This window comes from Leucopleurus acutus (assembly GCF_964270905.1).
Source record: "Leucopleurus acutus genome assembly, chromosome: 11".
In the NCBI taxonomy this organism is placed as follows: Eukaryota; Metazoa; Chordata; class Mammalia; order Artiodactyla; family Delphinidae; genus Leucopleurus; species Leucopleurus acutus.
Window position 1 is genome coordinate 51,686,917 of NC_139152.1, and position 20,673 is coordinate 51,707,589.

General features: G+C 39.7%; 1 protein-coding gene across 2 annotated transcripts in view; it reads left to right on the forward strand.

Annotated features, from left to right (window-relative positions):
* Window positions 1-20,673, forward strand: part of SRGAP1 (SLIT-ROBO Rho GTPase activating protein 1) — a gene marked incomplete at both ends in the record, with an annotated part of 273,306 nt that overhangs the window by 161,810 nt on the left and 90,823 nt on the right. For both annotated transcript variants that reach the window (XM_082851178.1, XM_082851179.1), the window contains 2 exons: window positions 435-497; window positions 20,415-20,597. In XM_082851178.1, coding sequence (XP_082707304.1) covers window positions 435-497; window positions 20,415-20,597 — 246 coding nt within the window. The remainder of the gene's footprint in view (window positions 1-434; window positions 498-20,414; window positions 20,598-20,673) is intronic.

A 20,673-nucleotide genomic window follows, 5' to 3' on the forward strand; every position in this document is an offset into this window, starting at 1 on the left:
TTCCCTTTTGGTTTCTAACTTAGCTTCTGGGGACTCACACTGCAAAATTCCCTTGTGATGATACTGAGATGGGAAGCAAGATGCTGGAATTCATCTTTTCATGCCTTAAGTTCTGCAGCTCAACTTCTGAGCAAGCACGGTGCCTCACCCTCCTTTTTCTCGCTCTTGATAAAGTCTGATTTGGATGGTGGGAGAGCCATTCACACTGTCCACTTCTTTGCTTCTGTCCAGCCAGTGGTAACCATTGGTGCACACATCTGGTATTTAGAAAGGGCCATTTGATCAAAGATGTTTATTGTATCAGGGTCGTGCTGGCCTTCCATTGTGTTATACACATTCTTCTATTTTCAGTCAGTGGACTTCTTAGGATGTAAGTCATCTAGAAACAAGTTTCTGTTACAGTTTTTAATATTGTTAATTTTTTCTCATTGCAGAGCAAAGAGATTGCATTCCAACTTCATGAGGACTTAATGAAGGTTCTTAACGAGCTCTATACGGTAAGCGCTGTAATCTTTCTTTTGGAAAAATCTGGTTTAGAATTCTGGTTTGCAGAAACACTTCTCTTATTAGAACTCATCCCAAGCTAGAGTGTTGGTGGATGCTTGTCTGGTAGAAATGTGGAACCGAGTGGATAGATGGCACGAGACTGTTTCAAGTAAATATGTATATGCAGTCAGAACACTTCAAGAAACTGGACTATAGTTGTCCCAAAAAGAATGTTTTTATATGGTTGGATTATATGTGATCTATTCATATATTCAGTTCCAGAATATTGAGGGGGAGGGGTATCTATTTTTCCTTCTTGGCAATAGTTGGCTTTTCTGAATTTAAGTTTTTTCAGGTTAATGCATATAATCAGAAGAAATTAAATGATGAACTATTAAGAAAACAAAATCAGTGATTAGTCATATGCCTATGTATATTTTGTTTTATAATTAATGATCATATTATTAAATACAAATTCCTTTTGGAGGAATGTGATGAGTTTTTATTTTATAAGACAACAACATAATGAGAATTGAGTAATGTTAATTTGTTCTAACTATAATGTTTGCGTTTTCATTACACAAGATTATTTGAATTTTTCTTTACAGGCAAATTAAACCTGAAACTTATTAAAATAGGTTTCTTGATTTACAAATTCATTTGTTCCTAAAAAGCAAGTGTGTAAAATACAGTTTTGTGAATTAAATTGCTTTTAATGCTCCACTGATACTTGCTAATTAAAAGAACCTGTAGTTTTAAACTTTATAAAATGAGTGATATTCTTATAAAATCCACTTTCCAGTTTTATTCTACATGTGTGATAAATTTGTGTTTTTATGCAGCATGTTTGCTACACCTGTGCTTTTGAATTAACTTGACAGTTTCTAATTGCTTGTTCCTCCTTCAGAAACCTTTAACTTCATGTGCAAAAGCCTCATGTTATAAGGTCATATCCATATAAAAGGCCATTTATTAGCCCACGCTTGGTGTGGTTTATTAATTTCTGATAACCTAAGGTATCAACCATTTCTAGAAATCCTGGATGTAGCATTTAAAAGTTAAATCAGCATTGTGCCTCTGAGACTTCCACAGAAGAAACTCTGTCTTCTTCCATTGAACTATTTTAAGATGAGGGCTTCCTGGCACCTTCCTCGTGGTTCCCTTTACTTGGGCATTGTTTTACCTAGAAATATAAATCAGTCTCTAATACTTTAAACAATAAATCTGCTGGTTGTCATGGCATCGTAAACAGGAGCCTGTTGTTTATGGTCTGGAACTAGTAATACTAGTCAGAGCAACACTGGCGAAGATAAACTTGACTGTTGAATACAGGAAAATTTGGTAGAATGTCATGAAAATTTTATCTCAGTGAGAGCTGTGTATAGAGAAATTTCTCCTGGATTCAGCCTATCAAGTGGAATTAGACATCTAGGAGACTCTATAGTTGAATCAAGTAAGTTGATAACTCTTGAAACGTCTCATCAGTATCAGTCTGAAAGCCTGAAGGAGCCAGATTCTAGAAAAGGTCACCAGAGTTTAAATAACCCCGTCAGTCATGTAATCTCTGAATCGGTTGAGGAATCAAGGCATAGAGGAGACAGGCAGTGAGGTTTTAATTAGGTAGTCTGTAGATCACTTTGAGCTCTTGGGAGATAATTTTACTTTAACCAAACCAGAGAGCATGCACATTTGAGGTCAGATGTCATGTTCTGTGGGGAAAGACCGTCTTATCATACACACAGACACACACACACACACTTTTTACTCTGAAAGATGGTCTCTCTTGCAATTTAAGTTCAGATACATAAATTCTGTCATGTTCAAATGAAATCTATCCATTATATATATTCAGTTTACATTCAGAAAGGAAGAAAAAGTGAGGAGTGTTTGAACAGGGGACCAAGGTTTGGGGGAATGCGGTTTAGGTTCTTTATTCATCCACTGACTGGTCACGAATAAATTACCTTCTGAGTTGCATCATGCATAGAATTTTTTACAACTGATGACATAATAATGATTGTTGAAGTAAGGTGTAAAATATGTAGCCTGAGTGAATTGAGGATGCAATTTAATTGCCTTTTCCAACAAATATTCACTCCTCCCTTTCTCACAACCCTTGATACTCCTTGGGAGCTGAAGGTGAGCTCCTTTTTGAGAGGTACATTAACTTCCTTAAACGAGAGGAATGCTTATTATTAAATTACAGTCCAACCTTAGCGGTGGGCAGTAGCCTTATGCGTGGGCTTCCCTGCCCCAAAATAGTTCTCTCACAGGTCTATTGATTATTCCAAGCATTCTATCAGAAGGCTTTGTCTTAAATAAAATACAAATGCCCAGGACAAATAGAAAGAGATGCCTTATGATCATTTCTACCTTAAAATGAACCGAGTTTCATCGGATTCTTTGAGAATGGGTTGTATCCATGGGGCATGAAGGCCTGGACCTCTGAGCAGGAGAGAGAGGATGGTGGCATCTGAGTGCTGTCTGGAAGGAGAGGAAAGGCTTTGAAGACATGCATCTCCTTTTCTATATTTTTGCCTCAACCTTGCCTTTATTTACAGAAACAGGGCCTCAGAGTGGTTTTGAACCTACCACATGGGCCAGCCACAGCAGTTAGGATTACTTGGGCCTTGAGTAACAGAGGTACTCAGAATAATGGCATAAACAAGATAGAAGTTTAACCTCTCTCTCACATAAAAGGAGTTCAGAGGTTGGCAGCACAGGACTGGTATGGAGGTTACATAAAGCCATCAAAGAATCAGGCTCCCCCTAATACACTGTTCAGAGAAACATAATTGTATCTTTGTTCGTAGAGTTCAAGATAGTTGCTGGAGCTCTAGCCATTACATCTGCTTTCCTGAAACGGAATGGAGAAAGGAAAGAAGGGCAGGTCCTCTGTCTCTTACGAAGACTTAATGAAGGTTCCATATAGCACTTTCATATACATCTCATTGGCCAGAACTTAGAAACACAGTTTCACAGGCTTCAAGGAAGTCTGGGAGTTATAGTCTTTTAGTTGGCCAACTCATTGACAGCCAGTTAAAAATTGAGGATTTTGTTAATTTGAGAGAGAAAGGGAGATACTTTTTAGGTAACTAGACATGCCTTTCAAAGTAGCTAACATTTATTAAATGCTTATTATATACGGCTAGTTATTGTGCTAAGCACACGCATTATTTTATGTAATCCTCACAGTGTCTCTATGAGGCAGATACTATCATTATCCCCATTTCACAGATGAGGAAACTAAGGCTCAGAGAGGCTTGCCTAGGTTGCACAATAAGTAGTAGAGTGGGATCTCAAGTCCAGGTCTGGCTCCAGAGCCTCTGTGGGTCTGTCATTTTATCTCTGTTGCCATAGTTTTGGGAAACCATTCTCTAACAAAGATCTCTAAATGTTAATGCCACCCCAACAACACAAAGCACCTAAGCCATTTATCACTTGCTCCTTTGTATTTTTTTTAAATCAATGGCATTAATGTTGCTTTAACAAAAACATAGGTGAAAAATTGAACATGTGCCTCACTGGCAACCTGTACTTCTTAGAAATGTTCATTTAAATGATCTAACAAAAAGGAAAAAGAAATAAAATGAAAAAATACAAAACCAACAACAGAAAAAACTAAGAAGTTAAAATTTTTAAAAAAGATCTAACAGATGGGACTCATTGGCCTAAAAAGTAAGAGTGAACCGAGATCTTCAAATTCCCTTTCTAAGTCTAATCCACTAATTAACTTCCTTTTCAGTTTAACATGTGAAAGAGAACTAAAGTAGGGTTAAGAAAGCAGGGAGACTGCTGTGCTTTAAGGAAACAGAATTGACTGGACTCACATTGAACTTGAATTTGAATCTCAGCTCACTTAGCCAATCTGGGCATCTGTATTAGTCTGGGAGAAAGAGGACCAATAGGAGATTAGATAGATAGATAGACAGATAGATAGATCAATATGGGAGAGAAATTGATTATAAGGAGTTGATTCGTGCGGTGTGGAGGCTGAGAAGTCCCCAAATCAGCAGGCAGCGAGCTGGAGAGCCAGAAGGTAGTTCCACTCCTTCCAAAGGCCTGAGAACCAGGAGAGCTGATGGTGTAAGTTCCAGCCCGAGTTCAAGTCCAAAGCAGGAGAAGACCATGTCTCACCTCGAAGACAGGCAGAGAGAGCAAATGCTCTCTTACTCAGCTCTTTATTCTATTCAGGCCCTCAGTGTATTGGATAAGGCTCATCCATGTTGTTAGGAAAACTAGTTTATTTATTCCACAGTTTTTGAATGCCTCCTACCATGCCAGCTACTTGTAGATGTACTGGGGATGTATAATAGATGTGAAAAAAAACAGACCCTGTTACTTCCTCTCAGGGCATTTATATTCTAGGGAGGAGAAACAGACAATAAACAAATAAATATATAGTATGGCAGGTGTAAGTGCTAAGAGAAAAAATAAAGCTGAGTTAATACAGATTAAGCAATCAGAACAGTGCCCGGCACATAGTAAATGCTTAATAAATGGAGGTAGTTAGTGTCATCCCCATCGTCATTGTCATCTTCCTCATCATCGGTGAAGTGGGGATGGCAACAGCTCCTTGTCTGCCTCTCAGAGTAAAGGTGGAGATCAGGGATGATATTAATAGTAATTTCAGATGGTTTTTATATATATACATGGTTTTTCCTTATAATCAGTGTATATTCGTTTTGTACAAAAAGAAAAAGGATGGTAACTTCCTGTAAGAAAACCAAATCCGTAGTAAATGTGAACAGGGCTGTGACTGGGTTAGTGGAGAAGTGAAAAGGCAAAAATGGGAAAATGGTGACACAAAACGTTAAAAGGAACACTCAAACCAAAATTGGCCTGCATCAGTCTGGTAAAGGGCTCATCATAAAACAGTGGTTTGAAGTGTTAAGCCTGTCCCCTCAGACCAAAATCTCGAAAGGTTATGCTGTATTTTAGGGGGAAAACAATTATTTGTCCTATATTAATATTTCTTTACTTTGCCTAAGTTTTACAGCATTATACTCAGTGTTTTGAAAAACAAGGCGCTTACCATCCTCAGTAAGCAAATTCTAACGGAGATTAACACAGATGTCATGGTAAATCCACGTGCAATTGATTGTTAATGATGTGTAATTGATGATTACTCTCTCCATACATCAGTGACACACATGGCTAGCCAGAGTCAAGAGAGAATCCATCTTCAAACTCCATTAAATTAAGAGGAAAGAACTGAGAAAATGAAGATTTATCCCACCCTTACCATGAGGCACATGCAGGATCCCGTTCATTTCTCACAGCAGTCCTATGAGGCAGGTATTCCTAATCCCAAGGTTACTAATGGGAGCCGGGGCTGCAGATAATTAGCTCAGGATCACACAGATAGTAAATGAATGCTCCAAAATCTCAGCCCAGTTCCATCCCCAAGGCCCATCAGTTCCCCACTGCACAGCCGCCTTCGGGAAGGATGTGCAGGACAGGTGGGGAGAAGAAGGGTGGAGCCTGATCTAAGAGGTAGAACTCAGAGTTGAAACTTCTATACTGCACGCTCTGATTGCCACTTGTAAAAACTTGATTGAGCTTTCCACACTGTTGATGTGGGTTACAAAATGGGCAAACCCAAACGGCTTCGGGTTTGCACACTCAGCTTTAATATTAGGATATGTTCATTTGGGGGGCAGCCTCTTTAAAACACAGCTTTTCATATAGCTGTAGTGTTCTATGTGTCAGCACCCCCTGTTTAGCTGTGTGTTCTCACATGGTGATTAGTGCTAAGTATCCATTACTGGCTATTCCATGCACCTTTGTTTTCTGCCTTCTGAGCTCTAGCTCTAATTTGCCTAACAAATGCAAACAGAGAACAGAAGCTGTCCCCAGTACAAACCCAAGTCTTTTGAGCCTCTTGTACAGGAGTTATTTGGAAAACAGGGTTTCTGAATGCACACAGGTATCCACGCTGGCCTTTACATATCTTTGAACCAGTTTAAAATGTTAAAATAAAAAGCTAATTATTTTTAGAGGAGATGGGAGGGAAGACACTGTTTATTATTTCAAGCCCTTCTTAGAAAACTCCACCTCTGAGGACTGCTGAGGAAAGCTTCCTCGGCTGGCTTTGTGAGCCTCCCACAAACCAGGAGCTAATGCATTCTTCCGTAAGAAGAAACATGCCCCAGGCAAGGTTGAAAGGTCATTCTGAAAAAGCCCAAGATACTTGCCACATCCTATCAGAAGATTTTTCTCTGTGCCTCCAAGAGGTTTTTGGGTTTTTTTGTTTTGTTCTGGTTAAGTATTTATTTTAGCTCAAGGGCATTTGAAGTATTTGAAATATATATTTCTGTAGTGAAAATGCAAATTCATTGCTTTGAGAGGGACTACAAAGAGGTCTGGGTCTCGGAAAAAACACTGAACAAAGAGAAATAAGGCATAAGGATATGTAAAAGGCTCCCCCAAATGAAAACCTCTCTGGAATACCACATTCTCCGTGATGCCACCTGGAAAACTTTTAAAAAGCAGTCTATTTAGAGATCTTGGGCTGACAAAGTGTTTCCATATATCCTTGCCCTGGCTTTATTACTAGATACTCAGATGGAAAGAAAGAGAGGTATTGGGATCACATGACTCCCTGCCAACTTCTGAATTCTAATCTTGGCCTTGACACAGACTGACTTTAGAGACCAGGTTCGATAGTTTAACCTGGATTCCTCTTCCTGCCAAAACGATTGAGATTAATAAAATTTCCATTGGAAGACTCTCTAAAGACAGCTGTTGTTTTTTTCTTTAATTAAAAAAAAAAATGTTATTGAAATATAGTTGATTTACAGTGTTGTGTTATTTTCAGGTGTACAGAAAAGCCATTCAGTTGTTTATATATTATATATATTCTTTTTTTTACATTCTCTTCCATTATACGTTATTACAAGATTTTGAGTATAGTTCCCTGTGCTATACAGTAGGTCCCTGTTGGTTGTCTATTTTATATAGAGTAATGTGTATATGTTAATCCAAAACTCCTAATTTATCCCTAGCCCCGCCAGGACATCCGTTTGGTAAGAACTTTATATGTAGATGTCTTTTAGGGTACCCTGCTAATTAATGAGGTGAAATGCTCGCGAGTTCCCGCTTGGAATTTTTCTTTTCTCTCTGAGATTTGAGAATTAGCTATGGTTGGTGCTTATGAACTACAAATAAAACTGTCTTTTAAAAGAAGTGAACAATATGAACCGAAAACAAGTATCTGGCTTAGAAATGAAAGAACAAAAAAGTCTTAGAAAGTATAGTTTAGTAAAAACAAAACATTTCTAAAGCATGTTTCATATCAAGAATCCTTCTCAGAGTATTTTATCCAAACTATTACATTCTGAAATATAGTAGTATGACTTTTAAATGATTAGAATGCTTTAATAACAGACAATCAGAGTGTTTCATTTGTATTGGGTAATTAAGGTACTTAGCTTTGTTTATCATCATTCATCAAAACCAAATATATAATACATATACATAGAATAAATCATGGGCATTTTCCTTAGATTTATTGTCTCAAAATGGACTAGAAATGTTGACCAGTAAAAATCTTGTGAAGGGAATGAAGATCTAAATCTGTTGAGCCGGGTGATCCATTTCAACATATCTTAACTCACTTGATTATCTGATAGAATTTTAGCACTGAATGGGCCTTTAGAAATGATCAAATTAACCTCCTCATTTAGGGAGACCATCACAGAGACTCAGATTAAGTGATTAACTAAAGTCCCAGGTTGGAACTGTAACCCAGGTTTTTATTTTAATTCAAATTAGTAAATAGGGCCCTACTATGTATGTGCTACTGTGATGGGAGCTTTACGCAAGACAGTACCAGAAGTCTGGCAAATAAAAGCTAAGCAAGGACTAAATAGCAACAGCTAACCTATATCTGGTACTATTCTAAGCAATTTATATAATTAGCTCTTTAAATTCTTCCAACGGCCCTACAGGGTAGATGAGGCACAGAAAGGTTAAGTACTTTGCCCAAGGTCACACAGCTAGGAAGTCTCAGACCAAGCAGAGGCAAAAGGCTCAGCTCGCACACTGTACTCCCTTTTTTTTTAATAGATTTATTTATTTTATTAATTTAATTTTGTCTGTGTTGGGTCTTCGTTGCTGCGCACAGTCTTTCTCTATTTGCGTCAACTGGCGGCTACTCTTCGTTGCCGCGGGCGTGCTTCTCATTGCGGTGGCTTCTCTTGTTTCGGAGCACAGGCTCTAGGCGCACGGGCTTCTGTAGTTGTGGCACGAGGGCTCAGTAGTTGTGGCTCGCAGGCTCAGTAGTTGTGGCACACGGGCTTAGTTGCTCCGCGGCATGTGGGATCTTCCCGGATCAGGGGTTGAACCCATGTCCCCTGCATTGGCAGGCGGATTCTTAACCACTGCGCCACCCAGGAAGACCCAGTACTCCCTTTTTAATGGTGATTATAACTTAAGGCAGACCATTATGTACCAACAGAAAGGTTCAGCTAGAGGGCTTTGGAGTTTCAAAGAGAGAGGTCCACCCTGAGGATTAAGAAAAATTCAGAGAGGAAAGGGTCTGAAAATGGACAGGATTTTACGAGTAGGACAGATGGAGAGAAGTTGGGGAAGGTTTTTGAGGCAATAGCACTGTGAGCCAAGGCATCCAATTAGGACGAACACAGGCATATTCATAGAACTTCCCTCTGGAGCCATATCTAGAGAGAAAGGAAAAAAAATCAGAAGTTGAAAGATTTCAGGAGAGTACCAAATGAGATTCTAAACGACATAAGCAGCAAAAAATGGTTAGACATCTGGTCAAAAGCAATTAGAAAGCTCAGAAATCTTTCTTGCATAGATTAACAAAGGCCTCTCACCTTTCTTCTTTTTTTCTCTCTTCTTTTTAATAAGTGGAGTGAGAGGTATTGAATTTGAGAAACAGGTTTTTGTGTCAAGTTCTAAACCATTTTCCATTAAAAGGAAAGGATTCCATATCATTCTTTCCATTTTAGTTGATGCTACAATTCCAAGGATTTCAGGTCTTTTATGATTTTAAAATTCTAAGTGTCTGGTGTCCTCAGCTTAAATATTTCGTATACTAAACCATTTAACTTAAATGTCTAATACACACGTGTAATGTTGAAGACATGTGAAACATTTCCCTGAAAAGAATTAATGCCGGTGACTTTGAAATTCTAGTAAATTTGTTGGCCTTTCATTATACATGTATTTTCCCCCTCAACGTTGCCAACGGCTTGAAACTCTCCCTTCACCACTTCTGCTGCCACTGTGTTCACTATGGCCCTGGTTAATATGTATTCCAAGTGCCAGTTTGTGGGTATTATTCTTTCAGTAGCTTAAACTTGTATTTCAGGGCCTCTGAAGACTTCTTATGAAAACGCTTTTGGAAACAAGGACTTTCTGATGACCTTCCCTATCACTGACTTTCTCTGTTGACTTGTTGGGCAAGGATTAAGTCTCTTTGCAGCTCAGTTTCTTTGATGGATAGAACAAAGACCATCCCTCTGCTCTCAACCTTCAGGTGTGTGAGAGTAAACAAGTGAGCATTGACACTAAGCACTGGCTGAGGCTATCGTGGGCTTTAAAGATATGATGGGGGGGTGGTATTTTATGATTTTTGTAGCAACCGTGAAACACACTGTTTGCCAGTTACCACTGCAAGCGCTTGGCATGTATTAATTCATTTTATCTTCACAACAACCTTAGAGGTATGATTCTTATTCCTAATTACAGGTGAGAAAACTGTGGAACGTGATAAAAGGCAAAAGAAGGATCTGAACCCAGGCAGTCCGGTTCCTGAATTTAACCATTAGATCTGTTGAGAAATGGAATAGGTTATCCTTTAAGACGGTGCTCTCCTCCTCTGTAGAGTGGCTGCCCAGCACTTGTAGGGAGAGGGTTTGTGATTTGTAAGTTTCTAGGATTTATGGAATTTATGGAATTATTCAGCGTTTGTTCCAAATCTCAGAATCTGTTCCCTGTCTCTAAGTCAGTTAAATGGAAAGAACTAAAAGCATAGTTGCCTCAGCTCTAAAATTATTAGAGGATCATCTCTGTTGCGTCCAGGTGATACACACCGAGAGGCTGGGAGGAGCCTTTCAATAAATGTATAGGTCCCGTTAATATATTGATGGCAAACAGCCCTGTCATCAATGAGTTAGACTTGTGAGATATTTCCATGTATGGTGTTGGGTGCTGGGCTAGATAGAGGTCTCCACAGCTCTGTGTAAACCTCCCAAGGGCTTCCTGGAGAAGCTGACACCTGATTTTATGACAAAGGAAGGGTGGGAAGGGCCTTCCAAAAAAGCAATTCGTGTGTGAGGGAAAGCACAGATGCATGAAAGCTCATTGCCTGTGCAGGGAACTCCATGTGCTTGAATATTGCCAGATTATTAGCAAATCATTCATGTCAGAATACAGGGAATATTAAGCTGGACTTTGTTCAGATCCTCTGCCCTTACCAATCTCTCTTTACCCCACTACAAATGGAGTGCTTGAGAGACAAGAAAGGAAAATACCTTCTGCAAAATTAGAAGTTCCTGGATAAAATGACATTCATTTTATGTTAAAAATCTCTGATCATTGTGAAGTGGGCAGATATTATACCAAATTGTTCATTGCTCTCATGAAAAATAATCCTGATGAACCTAGTATAAATCAATAGAGAATAAAATATAATTGGATTTCTAGTAATAGAATGTAAAGGAATCAAAAAAGATAAGGCCGGGCTTCCCTGGTGGCGCAGTGGCTGAGAGTCCGCCTGCCGATGCAGGGGACGCGGGTTCGTGCCCCGGTCCGGGAGGATCCCATATGCCGCCGAGCGGCTGGGCCCGTGAGCCATGGCCGCTGAGCCTGCGCGTCCGGAGCCTGTGCTCCGCAACGGGAGGGGCCGCAACAGTGAGAGGCCCGCGTACCACAAAAAAAAAAAAAAATATATATATATATATATAGAGAGAGAGAGAGAGAGTTAAATTTAGCAGTTTGAAAAAGATGACTAATGCCCTGCTTTAACTTAAATATAACAGTCAAAGATAAAAGCACATAGCAAATCCTTGTGTCAACCCTGCACCTACCAGATAGTTCCTGGGTTTTCCTCCTTAATGAGCACTTGATGATTGATCACTAATCAGTTTGAGAGCTAATTAAAGTCACTAGAGTGATAGATACCCCAGTTTAAGGTTCATCAGTATAATAGTACATTAGAGTATACAGGCATTGTTCATTTCTAGATATTTTCTGTGCAGCAAAGCAGATGAGTTATGGCCCCAGAGCCCATGGAAAATTCTAGGAGGAATCTTACGTCCTCGGCATAGCATGGTATGCTGTTTGCTGCCTCAATCAACAGAAGCAGGAGATAATTAGTATAATTTGTTGTTAATGGGTTTTTCCTTTTGATTAAAATTTATCTGCCATCTACCCTGACACTGAAAAAAATCAGCCTCTTTAGCAACTGAGAAGTATATTTTATATATATGTATTTCCCCAAACAGTAAATACTTGTGATACTTAGTTGTTGAAATCATGGACTCATAGAATTTTAGAGTTGGAAAAGGCCTGAGCGATTACATGGTCCAGCCACGTCCTTTATAGGTGAGAACGCTCTGGGCCAGCAGGGTTAGACAGAGCCTTGCCACAAGGTCACAGTCAAGGCCTGGCAGACTGAGGGTTCACACGCTTGGATATTTAGGACCTGAAAGCTCCTTCCACTGTCACAGGCTCTTGTAGGTTCTTGTTGAAGATGGAGAAGAAAAAAGTAAATCTCCAACAGAAAACAAAACATGAATGACAGTCCGGATGCTCTTTTCATATAGACTGCTAGATGCCATCCTATGGTATTTCCTCTGAGCATCATCAGATATTCTCCATTTCAGGGGATGTGTTAAAATTCTCATGGAAAGAGGCCTTTTAGTTACATGATCAGTTTTTCTATGGTCAAACCTCTAGTTTGTGCTTTTTCTTTCATTCCACAGTTTTCAAAGTGTTTGAGGTTCATAGTTTTATTTGACTGGTTCCCTAATTTTGGTCCTGTCAGGAGGCCTCATGTTGCCATCTCTAATAGATGAAAGTTACACTGAGGGTCAGAAAGACTGAGGTTACAGAACTATTTTGCAGCAAAGCTAGGACCAAACTCCGGGTCTGTTGGATTTTATAGACCCATAAAATGCTGCTCTTTGTAATTACTCCTGAAACAAAACCTTTAACACCACACTGAACAGAACAGAATTATTTTGGGGACTTTCATTAGCCTTACTTTCTCCCTTTGCGTATGTGTTCTCTGTTTTTCCCTTTGTTTTGTTTATTCTCTGTATCTCTGTTGCCCTGTCATTTGGGTGGTTAGCAGCCAGCAGGGTCCCGAGTCACAGACAATGCCTTTTGTTCAAAGCATTTGTTTGGATTGTAAATATAATTCGATGATAAACTCATACTGTTTTACTGATTTCATTTCAGTGGAGCCACAACATACCTCAAGTTTTCTTTGATAAACTAGCTATAAAGACGGGATCTCATGCTATTTAATCGTTCATCTTGAACCATCTGCTCATTTCTAAAGCGCTTTGCTAAAATTCTTCCCATACACGTAAATGGAAGTATCACTTCTTCCCTTTCCTTTACCTCTGTTGGAAATGATAGTCTTTCCAGTCATGGAGAAATCATTACCTATTATTAAAATGAAATCTTTTGTGGTAATTTTTTCAAATAGCAATAGCTGACATTTACTGTGCACTTATTACATGTCAAGCTCTTTTTTCTGTGCTCTTTACATGTCATGACACATCTAACCCTTCCAACTACCCTATGCATGCAGTGAGTAAGAATGTTATGCCCATTTTACAGTGAAGAAATGAAGGCACAGAAAGGTTAAGTTACTTGCTGAAGATCACACAGCAAGTGCAGAGGCAGGATTGGAGCCCAAGCAGTCTGTTCTGTGGGTCTAAGCCCTTAACTGCCGGTATACTACCTCTCAAAGTGAGTTCTCCGATAAATGTTACTTTTCAAATATAATCAAGTTTTGTAAATTCTGCTTTCATTGACTTATAGTGAACCATACAAGCCTGGGGAAACGAAGTGGGAAAGTTCATCATTGTAACAGTCCTATTGACCACTCATTACCTCGGGGATCAGCAGCTTTTCCAGCCCTGATGCCACAAATGAGAATAAAATATACTGATAAGTGTCCCTCACAGGCCTTAAGTGGGAGATGGGGCATTGGGGTGGGAACTGAGATCCATTGTGGGCATGGACTGAGTAGCATTCATGTTCTGGGTGGGATTCTCCTGTCTTTACATCTTTATATAAATAAAATATATCCCCCCTCCCACCCCAACTTTCTCTCCAGGTGAGCTCCCAGACTTAAATAGAAGCTGATTAAAAGGAAGCCTAGGAGTCTTCTCCACCTGACTTGCACTCAGCCTACCTACCCTGAAGTCCGTGGGTGCTTCCCTCCCCACCTCCTATTTGTCTTCAGTAAGAGTAGGCCTGCCTTTGTGTCTTTACCGGGTAGGGACTGTGTCTTTCATCTCTAGCTTCAGAGCCTAGCACAGTGCCTGGCTTACAGATACTCAGTAGCTGTTTGGTGGATGAGTAAATGCAGATCACTATGCACTGCTCCCTGAAACCTGGGTAATTTTCCAGTAAATTACACTTAATTTTCCAGTAACTGTCAGCATACCTCAAAAAGGGTGCTAATGATGAGATGAACATTGCAGAGAGGCTAGAAGCCTTCCTAAGTGTGACTTCAGGTGGTGTGTTTTATGAACATGTAGGTATCTATGCCATCAACTCCTGGGTACTCGTCACTGGTATATTAGATTAGTTTTTAAGAGGTTTTGGCTGTCCCGAGTTGTAATATGAAACAGCAGGAGAGGCCTCCGTCAGGTCTGCTTTTGCTGTACTCAGTTCTCCAGCTGCTTTGTCTTTGGGAGGCACTGGCCTGCACCTCTCTGCTTAGAGCCAGAACATGAAGCCAGTTAGTCTGGCCGCAGAGCCTGTGTACTCACTTCTACATCATACCTTAGAAACTGTCAAGAAAGAGAACTGCCCACCCTGTTCCTGTGCTTCCCAGGCATTGTATCACTTAATCCCAATTTCACCTCAGAGGAACTGGGGCTCAGGAAAGTTAAGAAACTTGCCCAGCTGATACGCGCAGCACGAGAACTCAAATCCAGGTCTGCCTGGCTCTGTATTCGTCGCCAAGGTTGGCTCAGTATACTAAAGGGCGGGAAAGCTCAAGGTTGCTGGTGTAAAGATCGCAGCATGCAGTGTTATGATGCTGTCTGAAAAGTAGCTCCTGCCCACTGCCCCTATTTAAACTAAGCTCCAGGGACACAGCTTGGCTCAGCAGAGACTGTAGTCTACACAGAGGAACAGAGGCTGTGTGAGCCCCTGAAGGAGCCAGGCTTACAGCACAGCTCCTGGGGCTCAGCCTAGGGTGGCCCGGGAGCCCTGCCTTCCCCATGAACCTGAGAGCTTCGTGGGAATGGACTTCCAAGGTGGTGGTCCTACCCTGATGGTTTTGTTAATCTGGCACCGGCAGAAACTCGGTTACAGTTAGAGCCCTCTCCTGTATTGATTATAGAAAAGAGATCTTTCTCTTAGGTTGTTGGTATTTAAGGAGACCTAAAGAATGTAGTTTCTCAGGAGAGCTTTTTGTGATTGATGATTTAGTAAAACAGCAGGCTGTGTGTGGAATTAGGAAATGCTGTCACTAACATACTGCTTTTTACCAGCCCACCCGCCAACCACAACACCCTTTTTTCCTGAGATGCCATAAATCCCAGTGCTAACTGTATTTCACAAATGATTTAGAAATGTTTGCCATCCCGTCAGTCCAGCCCCAGGTATTTATTGGTGGTACTGTTTTGGGTGCCAGGGCTGGAGAGGAACAATGCTAGTCACATAGTATTTGTTAAATGAATAAATGAATGGTCAAGCTGAATATAAAAGGATTCCTGTCCTTCATTTGTTTCTCACCAGATGCCTATTTTACTCCTCCTGTATATAAGGCAATATTAAGGACCTGGAGTTGCCTAAAATATTATTGGTGGCCTCACTGAACTTACAGGACAATCCATGATACTGAGTGGTACACAGATATCTGTAACACACGGCACAGAGTCTGAAGTGCTATCAGTAAGTAGGTCTTGGAGGTCGGAAGAACAAGACCACTCTGCCTGGGGACCCAGGGAACACTTAGCAATAGGTGAGCTTTGACCTTGCCCTGGAGGGTGAGTCAAAATGGTAACAGCAGGGGATGCTGGGGGAGGGCATCCCAGGCAGTGGGATTGGATTGTCTTGGGAAAAGGCCACGGAGGCAGGAAAGTACAAATTTTGAGGAGGGAGTTAAGTGATTGACTCAGTAGTATACAGAGTGCTGCTTGGGCTGGTGTTGGGAGCAGAGCGTGAGAGCATTTGAACTCCGTGGTGGAGGGGGTCGTGTCAAGTTTAAGAAAAGGTCAGAGAGAGTGAGAACAGAGAAAAGGCCCTGGAGCTGTCATTCTGGATTCTCCTTCCTCCTTTCCATTCCCTCTTCTTCATGCTAAATCAGGTCGCTTCACACCCTAAACCATCCTGCCTATCTTCACCGAATTACTGCTGAGGTACTGCTTTGACCATACTGTTCACACCTCTGTGGATTCACCAACCCCCTTCAGAGTAAATTCTATACTACTTAGTTGGGGTTTCAAGGCTCTCCTCATCTGGCCCAGTCTTATTCTTCAGCTCCGTTACCCCATCATCCACTACCCCGGACTCCCTTCTCCACCGTCTTGGTCTCCTCATGCCCACCTCACCTGTGTGGGTCGCCTACCCCATTACATCTTTCCTGATACTGTCCTCTCAGCCCAAATGCCCTCTCACTTCATCAGTGTCCATGAGAATCTCCAAGGCCCATTTTTTAAATTCTAAAAACTTAAACTCTTAGAAGATGGAAACCAAGTCTTTATTTTTATACCCATCAGTGCCTTACAGGTGCTAAACACCAAGCAAATGTTGAATGAATAAATAATTATCTTTCATTCCTTCTTTTCCTCCATTCCTAAATATGACCAAGAGTAACTATATCCCCCAGATAAAGAGGCCTTCCATTTGTATGATGCATTAGACCTTCTGAAGGTCACGGCATAGCAGTCCAGAGCACTGAATCTGGAGCCAGACTGCTGGGGTACCACCCATTGCTTTGCCGATTATCAGCTGTGTGACCTTCAGCAAGTTACTTAACCTCTCTGTGCCTCACTTTTCTCGTCTGTAATATGGGGAGAATAAAGGTACCTACCTCATAAGCGTTTTTAGAAGGATTAAATAAGCTATTATTGGGCTGTCCAAAAAGTTCGTTTGGGTTTTGCCATAACATCTTATGGAAAAACCCAAATGACCTTTTTGGCCAACCCAGTATTTGTAAAATGCTTAGAACAATGTCTGGCATGTAGTAGGAATTATATAATGTTTGTTTAGCTAAATAGATACACATTACATATATCTATGTATATCTATATATATATATTAGTGGTATAGATTATATACACATATATACACACATATGTAGTAAGTACTCAGTAAAGGTACAGTTGTACCCACACACAGGGACCATGTACAATTGGGTATCCGCAGCAACCTTGTAAGGTGAGCAGAAGTGTTAAATGACTCTCCACACCTCGTAACTGGTAGATCCATTCCTGGAACCATGTCTTCTAACTTCTGAGCCGGAAGTCAAAAAGTAGAATTTATACCCGTGATCGACTGATCTCCAACACATGGATGGTTTTCAGATACACCATGACTTCTTGACACTGAATATTGAAATTTACTATAGATACTTTAATTACTTTGATTTAAAGTACAAGAGTAGTGTCAGATCCATTATATAGGGTCTGTCAGTAAGAAATATACAGTTTCTGTCCAAAGTTTTTGTATAGGATTTCACATGAGGTGAGAGGTACATGAGGTAAAGAGAGATTGGTAAGGGCAGAGGATCTGAACAAAGTCCAGCTTAATATTCCCTTTATTCTGACATCAATGATTTGCTAACACTCTGGCAATAGTCAAGTGTCACAAAGAAATCCATGATGTGGTCACTTTCTACTTGACTATATTCTTCTTGCAGTTGAAGACAGAGCAGGGAAGATAAATTGAGCGTGTTCAATGGAGAATTATGCCTGAGGTTTTAGTAGAAAAGAATTCAAATAGGAAAATATGCTATTGGAGTACATTTAAATGGATATATACCTATCCTGTCATTTGGTATGCAAAGGCTTGTGTTTGCATTAAGCTGATGGAGAAGCTGTTATTTTCTTTGCAGTATATATTCAAAAGCTTTCTTTTACTTCTCTGAAAAAGAGAGAACTGTCTGTTATTTTAAATACAAAACACATTTAACTTCTGTCAACAGCTTACATTTTAAATAATGCAGTTTGTACTGGCATTCATTGTCTGCAATTAGAGTTCTCGAGAAGCTTTTAGTTTTTTCTCTCCAACTTTTAAAATTCATTCATTGTAACTGTTGACATTTTGGAGAACAGTGGAAACCCTAAGTCAAATTGGAAAAACGGAACAAAGACATTACCTTTCTGGAAATTACATTGAACCCGGTGGAGAATCCTCAGCTATTGTGCTGAAGCACATTGTGATGAAATATTTATACCCTCTTCTTGCTAGTGTTAGGTCAGACTCAAACGTTTTCCTTTTAACCCAGCCTACTTAACCAGAAACATCATGCTTGCAGCCAGCTCAGAATCCTTAGTGCCTAAAGCTTAGTTTGTGCAAATTACCTGCTTACAGTAGGCCTCAGCATCTTAGTCAAGCAAGAGTCAGGAGTTCAGGTCTTTTCTTCAGGATGTATTTAAAAGCAAGATTTCTCAGTTACCCAGGTCTGTCTGGGATGCCTTTTCATCCAACTATGACGGGAGGCACGTGTTCTCATTTCTTCCTTCCTGTCAACTAGCAAGAAGACAGCCGAGCATCTGTGTCTGTGTGTGTGTGTGCGTGTGTCTGTGAGTGTGTGTGAGATTGGTTTTTTTCACCCTCTCATTTAAAGATGTAACTGGAACCAGGACCCAGACAGCCTGTGGGTTTGCTTCAGGCGGGGAATATAAACAGAGCCAAGCCTAGAAATGCCAGGTGTGCAGTAGATTCATTGACCTCGTTGTTTGCCCAGCTGCACGGGGACTCCCATTTCATTCCCCAGCTGCTTCCTAATGCTGTCTTATTTTTCTTTCAAACTGGAGTAGCCAACCAAACCACACCCCCAGACAGATTTGATAATTACTAAGAAGAGACAACTTTGCAGTTACACACAGCTCACAGAAAGCCGCCATGACTTCGTAGTTTGGCCCGCACTTGGTTCTTGTTCAGCAGTGCCTTTGACGTAATTAGCTAGCTTATGATTTTAAGGAAAGGCATCATCAGATTTTATGAAAAGTAAAGCTCTTCATTAACCCTGTGTTTTACTCTTTAAAATAGTCATCTTAAGAGTGTGTATTAAGTTGAACCATAAGTGCTGATTTTCTACCTTTTTCGTATAACCTACAAAAAACAGCAATTTGGTTCAACCTAAATAAATATATTTATTCCAGCGTTGCTTCCAGTCGTCAAACTATTTTAAAACTCATCTTTTGAAATGAGAAAAATCAAGTTCCTTACTTTAAAACATTACATCAATCTCTTTAACACAACTATTCCTTAGTTATAAAATTGGCTCTGAATAACAGTTATTTACAGGTGAAATAAAATCCATTTTATGTGCAGGAGAATTTGACATAATTTTTGAGAATGTGCCAGTACTGATTACTTGGGTGCTGAGTTCTGGTACCTGAAGGAACCCTGAGACATCAGTTGGCATCGGAGTCATCACACCTTTAAATTTTTCTAAATTAAAGAATATTTAATTGAGGATTGATTATATATTTACAATATATATGGAAAGGATACATTACAAAATTTCATCTCCTGTATATTCCTAAATCTATCAAAATGCAAATTACCTGTATCATTTCTAAGAGAAGAAACAAGATACTCTATATATGAAGGGTTTTCAGCACAGCTTTATTTATAAAAAAGCAAGAAGTTGAAATATTCTAAAATGTTCAACAGTAGGGAATTAGTTAAGTAAGTTATAGCACAGTCATATAAAGAAATATTATACAGCCCTTAAAATTATGTTTTACAAGACTATTTTGTGGTATAGGAAAATGTTGATATTTTTAAGTGGAAAAGGACATAGGAGATTAAAAATTGTAAATATAGTGTGATCCAGATTTTTTAAAAGGAGAAATGATATGTGTCATTTTAAAATGAACGTGTGTGTGTGTGTGTGTGTGTGTATTTTCATAGGAAAAAGACTGGATAGCTGTATACCAAAATCTTATGCTTTTTATTTTCTACTTGCTTTATATTTTACTTTCGTTTTTGTATCGTGTTTTCTACATTGAACATAAAGTATTACTTTGTGCTCATAAAAAGTTTTTTTTTTAACTACAACTATATATGAACCTTATATTTACATTTTGTATTTTGACAAGTACATTTTAAGGAATAAAGTCCCTTTAGTAAGGGCTATATATTTATTCGGAGTTTTTTATAATTCCAAGGTTTGACTAAAATTTATCCATGCATAAGGGTTTATTCTTCAAATTAATAATGCAGAGGAGATTTTAGAGAAACACTTTTAAGTTTGAGGGAACTTTTTAAGTACACTGAAAGCACACACAAGACTCTGTAAAGCATTTTTTTTCATCACAGCCTGTCCCTAAGTGCCTCTTCCTGGCAGGTGAATTTGCATATTTCTGTTTGCTTTATGCAGAAGGAATAGTATATACTTTATTTTACTAACAATCTGGCTCTCTGCCAGTTGAAAGGTGATATCTTTAACGTATTATGTCATATAATGGTTTCCATTCACTTTCTAAGTTACAGACAGACATCTTTTAACAATGTGGGTCACATTTTCACAGGTGATGAAAACATACCATATGTATCATGCAGAGAGCATCAGCGCAGAGAGCAAGCTGAAAGAGGCTGAGAAACAAGAAGAGAAGCAAATTGGCAGATCCAGTGACCCAGTCTTTCATATCAGACTGGAAGAGAGACATCAGCGGCGAAGCTCTGTGAAGAAAATTGAAAAAATGAAGGAAAAAGTAAGTAAAAGACTGCAGAGCCTTTCTGTCCTCACTGGAGGTGACAAACCGAGGAACACTGATGCAACAGCTGATA